At 33.9% G+C, this 7,209-nt stretch overlaps 1 protein-coding gene across 2 annotated transcripts; it reads left to right on the top strand.

Annotated features, from left to right (window-relative positions):
- The first annotated feature begins 3,541 nt into the window (after window positions 1-3,541).
- Window positions 3,542-7,170, top strand: wap (DDB1 and CUL4 associated factor wap). Of its 2 annotated transcripts, none has more exons than XM_080156782.1 (6): window positions 3,542-3,774; window positions 4,131-4,768; window positions 5,021-5,108; window positions 5,359-5,479; window positions 5,773-6,177; window positions 6,670-7,170. In XM_080156782.1, exons 1-5 carry the CDS (start codon window positions 3,610-3,612, stop codon window positions 5,811-5,813), a joined length of 1,053 nt encoding a protein of 350 aa, XP_080012908.1. In that variant the 5' UTR covers window positions 3,542-3,609; the 3' UTR covers window positions 5,814-6,177; window positions 6,670-7,170. The 2 variants fall into 2 exon arrangements, with proteins under 2 accessions (XP_080012908.1, XP_080012907.1); XM_080156781.1 differs by having other exon boundaries at window positions 5,773-6,194.
- The last annotated feature ends 39 nt before the right edge of the window (window positions 7,171-7,209 follow it).

Raw genomic sequence — 7,209 nt, 5'->3', positions numbered from 1 at the left:
AATTTTAAGGTAGGAGCCGGAGCCGCATCAAAATTATACGGCTCAGAAACGCTGACAGGAACAGTAGGTATATTCCCTGCAGAGTAGAATCCGATCGGTTTAGTAGTTACCGAGATCTTAAGGGACAGAGAGACATCAAGCTACTTTGTATTATAGATAGGCTAGGATAATTTTAATCTAGCCTTCCTTACATGCCCAATTTTAAAAAAGTGTAGCGATTCTCTATGAAACTTGTCTATGTTATAATATTAGTGTACACTTTCCCTCACTTCCCTTTACCTCTCCCCCCGCCTCCCATCTACTTTGCTTCTCAATTATATCAGGTGTTGTCAAAATTTTCTTCTTGCAAAAATATATTTTTTAAGCATTTTGACAAATTATCTTGTTCTGCATGCTATAGTTAATGTATTTTAATAATCAAAGCTTTAAAAATGTTAATAGAAGTGTTCTCTTATTCGTATGTTAACTATTTTTACACCCTTTTATGTTTTTTTTTGTGGTATTATTATTATAGACCGGCTATATTTATGAAAAAAAATATTAGAATTTTTATAATTTATGGCTCCGAACCTTCGAGGGGCCAACAAAATAGGAATTATCCCTATAGATTTACTTATAATCTAATCGCGAAAAACTCGAATTTACATTACCCATAAATTTACTTAAACTGGTTATCATAAATTTTAATAGGTCGAGTTATATACCTAGATTTTTAAATTTTTCTTATAAATTAACATAGGTATATGCGTTACTTAGTTGAAATAAATGTCGAAAATTAGAATAAAAAATCAAAAAAATCTATGATACATCTCAAGAATATGTGTTATTTTTCATTGATATCGCAATTTATTTCGATATTGATTAATTTATTTAACAAACGTAAAGTCAATAAATCTATGGAACTTCGTTAGTTTAAACTGATCTTTGTAATACTGTCTGTTTAATACCTGACTTACAAAATTGGATATATATTACTTTGGATCTTACATCAGATTTTCATGTTATCCTTTCAATGCTAAATACCTAGCGGGTTAAAATAACGATTTCTCCTTTCCCCCCTACTGGCAGTGGCGTGCGAAGCACTTTGTCTAGGGGGGGGGGGGCATTTTGAAGATTTTGTAAAATTTTGCCCCCCCCCTAAATCAAAGTGCCCCGGGGGGGCACTTTGCTTTAGGGGGGGGGGCATTTTGATTATATATACTAATTTTAAATAAGGGCGTTTTAAGGGGTGGGATTATTTGATTATGGGCCTTCTAGTCCTTATCCCTTCTTCCCCATCCCTTCCCCCATCCCTATTTCCCGTTTATATCCCCTATCTCTTCCCCCCCCCCCATCTCTTCTCCCCCATCCCTTCTCCCCACCCTGCAATGACCGAAGGGAAGGGAGCTAGAAAGCATCTTAAAAAAAAAGTACAGAATATAATTTAACCTCCCCCCCCCCCCCCCCACCACAAAACATTTTTTATGGGTGGAAGAGGATGTCATAAAATCTCAGCAGGAAGGATGAATAACCCCATTAAAAAAAATTTTGGGGGGGGAGGAGATAAAAACACTCATTTTGGAAATAATTTACCAAAAATTAACCTAATATGTAAAACTGATTTTAAATATTATTATATTTCTTTATTGTATGACAACAAGGATGACAACATCTTTAAGTAGCAAAGCACAAAAAATCATTAATAAGAATACAGACAAGTAGATTTAAAGAGCATCTGTTGAAATAAATATATATTTTAGGTAGAAAAAGTCACAAATCCTTTTTCCTGCATATTGTGTGATGACAGTCAAAGTAAATTACATACTGGATGCTCCAAACAGCGAGAAATTTTATTTTTTTTAATATTATAATCCACAAAAAAATTTATCGTACCATAAAAACCAAAGATATAAAGAACTATGTAAAAAATAAAAAAAATTACTTGTCCTTTCATCTACAGATATAAAAAACTCTTAGAAATATAGAAAACTTTGGGGTATAGTCCCTCTTAAGGGGCATTTCGTAGTATTTTCATAGTAGCTTTTAATAGGTTATTCTAGGTTAAGTTAGGTCAGGTGATTTCCCCGCAGGGTTAGGCAATTTGCCCCGCAGGAGCTATATAGGGGAAAAGCTACTGTGAAAATACGACGAAATGCACCTTAAGAGGCAATGTCACAAAAGGGACTATACCCGAAATTTAAAAGATACAAAAATAGCCCAAAACGTCCTGAAAAGCAGTCCGACATCCATGAATTTTTAATAGTTAATTATACTCCATAATGATGGGAATGTTAACATTAAGTTTTAGCCTTCTATCTTTAATTGCAGTTGAAAAAATCACATTTCCCCTTTAGCATTACATACTGACAGCCATAGTGAATTATAGAGAAGCTAAAAAGTTACATCAACATATCCTACCCTCTATAAATGGCACTTTAAAACTTATATGTGTGCGGTGCGTACAGCACACCTAAAAATATTTACTCCCCCTTTGAACTAAAATCAATTAAAGACAACAAGAGTGGCGTATTTATCAAGTTAGGAATATAGAGTGTAGTTAGTTTTAAGGGTTTTAAATGAAAATTGCCATAAAAAAACATGTCTTTTTGTAAGGGTATGTAAACCAAAAAAATGATAAACTTTTAGACATTTAGACAGACATACAGTGTTGAGAAAAAGGCTTAGATAAATATCAACGCTGTTTCTTTTTTATATAAAATAACTTTTTGATTAAATATTTGTTGTTTACAAATGTTTAAAAAAAAAAAAAATATACAATGCATGTGATAAAAAGCAGAAACCATTTGGAAGTGCGCGAAGCGCAATTTTTTTCTTCAAATATGCAGGGAAGGAGGGGTTTTTGGGCTATTTATTACACTAATCCCATATAATTCATATAAAATTTTCTTATTTGTTGGCTCAACAACTTTGGGGACTTTAATAGAATTTTGATTGGTTGGTTAATTAAGTCGAGTTTCCATACATTTCATCCACTAATTGTAATCTATATAAGGGGTAATTTTGTGTATCATCATTGGGGATGTACAAAATTTCTTTGGTAAAAAGTTTATATTATACCAAATAAAATACTTCATATTACCTGGTTTGTTATGTTCAGTGAAAAAAGATTATAACCTAATTTCTACACTAATTAAAAAATTTGGTAAGGTTAAATGAATAGTAACTGTCTGTTTGACGCGAAGCGCCAAAAATTTTTTTTTGGTGTATTTCTTGATCTTTTTTTGGAAACTGGGATACTTTTGCTTTTTGTAGGGTAGGGGGCAAAAAGGGGCATTTTTCAACATTTAGGGGGGGGCAGGTGGGGGCGTTTTGGTCGCTAGGGGGGGGGGGCGATTGCCCCAAATGCCCCCTTCGGTTCGCACGCCACTGCCTACTGGATAAACAAACTAAACAGTAAGGGATGTACGTCCATGTTAGCAACCTAAATTAATTACCTATAATGAATTGTATCATATTTTACTCTTAACTAAATATAAATGTTCGTCTGTTATATATTATTTGGACGATTTATTGTGTCGCATTAACCATTTTGAGTGATAAATCCATTTACAATCTTCAATTTTCAGAGATATGATTTTGTGATAACCAAATAACAAAACTCTTATCAGAATGTCAAGCCAGGGTTCTGGTTCTGGGGGGCCTCCCAAGCGGAAGGAAATCTACAAATACAAGGCTCCATGGACAGTATTCTCCATGAACTGGTCGGTCCGCCCGGATAAAAGATTTCGCCTGGCGCTGGGAAGCTTTGTTGAGGAGTATAATAATAAAGTTCAGGTATATTTTTTACAATTTCAATTATAAACTTTTAGCTACCTACTAATTTGCGCCAAACTTAATTATCATTGGCAGTTATTTCTTCTAGCTCCAATCTTCTTTGGATTTGGCAAGATTTGAGAGATCGCTAAGAGATGAAATTTTCTTATTTCCCATTTCACGTAGAAGTTCCCTCCTTCAGGTTGTTTTTGTGGTTTACATGGTTTTCTTTTTCCTTAGGGATTCTACGTCAAGGCTTGATTTGTTAAATTAAATCATCATGTCTTTTCCTCAGAGTATGCCTAAGCCATCTTAATTTTCTCCGTTTTAAACTTCATAAAGATTATGAATTATTTTAAAGATTGAATATTTTTCAGATCGTTTCGTTGGATGAAGACACAAGTGAATTCACAGCCAAAAGCACCTTTGACCATCCCTATCCAACAACCAAAATTATGTGGATTCCTGACAGCAAGGGTATCTATCCTGACCTGCTGGCAACTAGTGGGGACTACCTACGCGTATGGAAGGCCGGTGAACCTGAAACCAGGCTGGAATGTCTGTTAAACAACAATAAAAACTCAGATTTCTGCGCCCCACTCACATCTTTTGATTGGAACGAAGTAGATCCAAATCTGTTGGGCACCTCCTCCATAGACACAACCTGCACGGTGTGGGGCCTGGAGACAGATCAGATGCTGGGTCGTGTGACTATGGTATCTGGGCATGTCAAGACCCAGCTTATTGCCCACGACAAGGAGGTGTATGACATCGCCTTTAGCAAGGCTGGCGGAGGTAGAGACATGTTTGCGTCTGTCGGTGCTGATGGATCTGTGAGAATGTTCGACTTGCGTCACCTGGAGCATTCCACAATTATCTACGAGGACCCGAACCACACACCCTTGTTGAGGTTGGCGTGGAATAAGCAGGACCCGAACTACCTTGCCACCGTGGCCATGGACGCTGTGGAGGTTATTATTCTTGATGTTAGAGTGCCATGTACACCAGTTGCTAGGTAATTGTAATTATTGTTAATGTTAGGTCACCACAGTTGCAGGTCTTAGTAAGAAATTAATTCATATTTGTTATACCTTATATTTTGATTTTCATTTCATTTAAAGGAATGGATAAAGCAAATACTAACAAACTTCTGTATGATATAGAAGGCTAAATATATAACTTATAAAGTTAGCAAAGGATTTGGATCATCTTATAGTTTAGCAGCTGTTAAGAAATAAGCATAATTTAAATTGTGAATGTATTTAAGGTTAAATAATCACCGAGCCTGTGTGAATGGTATTGCCTGGGCTCCTCATTCATCCTGCCATATCTGTACAGCTGGAGACGATCACCAGGTTACACTAATTTTTAGTAGAGTAGCTGCTTGTGTGAGTGTGTGTGTGTTCGTGTGTGAAGTGAATGCCTTTGCCCTAAACAGGTGCAATTAAATCAACAAATGTAGGTAATTGATAAGGTGGGACGTTTGGTCTTTAGTGCAATTCCTAAAAACAAAGTTACCTAGCCTATAAAACAGTGTTTAGGCATCTGCCGTTCGGAAAAAAATTTTATGTCAAGATTTATATGAAACTAATTCTTGTTATTTAGGCTTTAATATGGGATATCCAGCAGATGCCCCGGGCGATAGAGGATCCAATACTAGCCTACACTGCTGCAGAGGGGGAGATCAATCAGATCCAATGGGGAGCTACTCAGCCTGATTGGATAGGTAAGAAATTTTAAAAGAAGCTTTCTCTATACAACTTACTCGTTCGTCATTCAATCAAATTCCTGTTCGATAAATACAAAAGGATAAAAAAATGTGTAAATCTTGCATTACCTACAACAAACATAAACTTTAATATTTTTCTTATTGTTATTGGTAAGGGTTATGGAAGTTTGAGTGTACTGCTGTAAATTGTTTGGGGTTTGTTTTGCGCCAAAATAAGAAATTCGAATTTCTTTGGACTCAATTTATACCTGTGTCCTATAATATGTCTAAAAAGTTTTTTTCTTTTTCAGCGATTTGTTACAACAAAAATTTGGAAATTCTACGAGTTTAAGAAGTCTTGGTTTTACAATTTTTAATTCACATGGCCATTCGTGATCAGAACATTTTTTTACTTTCCAATGGCGGTGAAAAATTTCATAAATACACCGTTTCATATTTTTGTAAGTAAGTAGGTATTGACTTAAAATACTGATATTATTTTTCAATCCTCATTCCTCGGTAAATGAATTGTAATTAAGTGATACTTGCCTAAGATTATAAATTGTATGTAAGCAATTTTTTCACTCACTTAATTTTAAGATTATGAATTGTAAATTTTTTTTTTTTACAATTACAAGATAATTTTCTCAAGTGATATAAAAAATATCTGAATTTATGTATGAATTTTATGTATAATTCGTTTCGTATTGTCAATAGTAAATTATAACTTTTGGTAGCGATGCTTTTTAAACCAAAGAGTTTTATTGTAAAATTGTAGGGCCTAAAATTGTACAGGGGGTTTTCTTCTGATAAAAAATGTTTTAAAATAACTGAGGAGATATATTTTTATTGTAGATCTAACAAATTTTAAAAATAGTTATGTTTTTAATAGTTTTAAATATAATACTTGCCGTAAATAGGGACTAGTTATTATTTTTAAATTGGTTAGCAAATATTTATTACAAGGGAAGGTAGGGGATGGGGTTGAAAGTGGGTGGAAGGTGGGAAACGTTATTCTAGCCGACTGCAAGTTTCAAATTATCAGAGAACATGAAAATCTTTTGTAAGATCCAAGTAATAATATATCCAATAACATATTAAAGCTAAAGATAGCCAATATTTTGCAAAGTATATTACTATTTCAGCCAAGTTCTTACTTAGTTTTAATTTGTATAAAAAGTTACCAACAGTTAAACTTCATATTTTAGTTGATTTTATCACAATAATAATGGAAATCTCATTCCTAGACTTTGCCAATTGTTAATATTTTTATATAAATGATTTTTTTTATAAATATTGTACTGCATGCCTCAGTATTGACTCATCATGTGTCACAATGATGAAAACAATTGTTTAATTGACTTGCTTGCTAGGTATGTCAACCAGATTCACTTATTTTTGCAATTATGTCAAAGGGACTAGTTGATAAAGTGTATTGAACGGTTTAGACACTTAACGTAACTTCTGATATCTGGTGTGCATACCTTGCAAGACAAATAAAAGAAAGTTGATGACTGGGCGCATCAAAGAGGAGAAGCCTACACACAAATTTGTTGGTATGAATGTATAAACACTGCTACAGATAATTCAGGACGAATATTCCGTTTATCTTGCAGTGTTAGTGTGATTGTCAAGAATGTATCGAGTTTGAATCTATTTATGAGTGTATGATTAGAATGAATTGTTGAAAATAAAGTTTATATTATGTATTATTTGTTATTTTTTTAATCTTTGTATATTTTAACTTT

Source organism: Acartia tonsa, chromosome 4 (genome assembly GCF_053477335.1).
Source record: "Acartia tonsa isolate MP-2025a chromosome 4, ASM5347733v1, whole genome shotgun sequence".
NCBI classification, from domain to species: Eukaryota; Metazoa; Arthropoda; class Copepoda; order Calanoida; family Acartiidae; genus Acartia; species Acartia tonsa.
This window is presented reverse-complemented; position numbering and strand designations above follow the sequence as displayed.

Bases quoted from the DNA above. Each gene is read 5' to 3' on its own strand.
- wap (XM_080156782.1), top strand. From the start codon at position 3,610: ATGTCAAGCCAGGGTTCTGGTTCTGGGGGGCCTCCCAAGCGGAAGGAA. The intron at 3,775-4,130 runs GTATATTTTTTA...AATATTTTTCAG, and splicing joins AGTATAATAATAAAGTTCAG to ATCGTTTCGTTGGATGAAGA. The intron at 5,480-5,772 runs GTAAGAAATTTT...TTTCTTTTTCAG, and splicing joins TACTCAGCCTGATTGGATAG to CGATTTGTTACAACAAAAAT.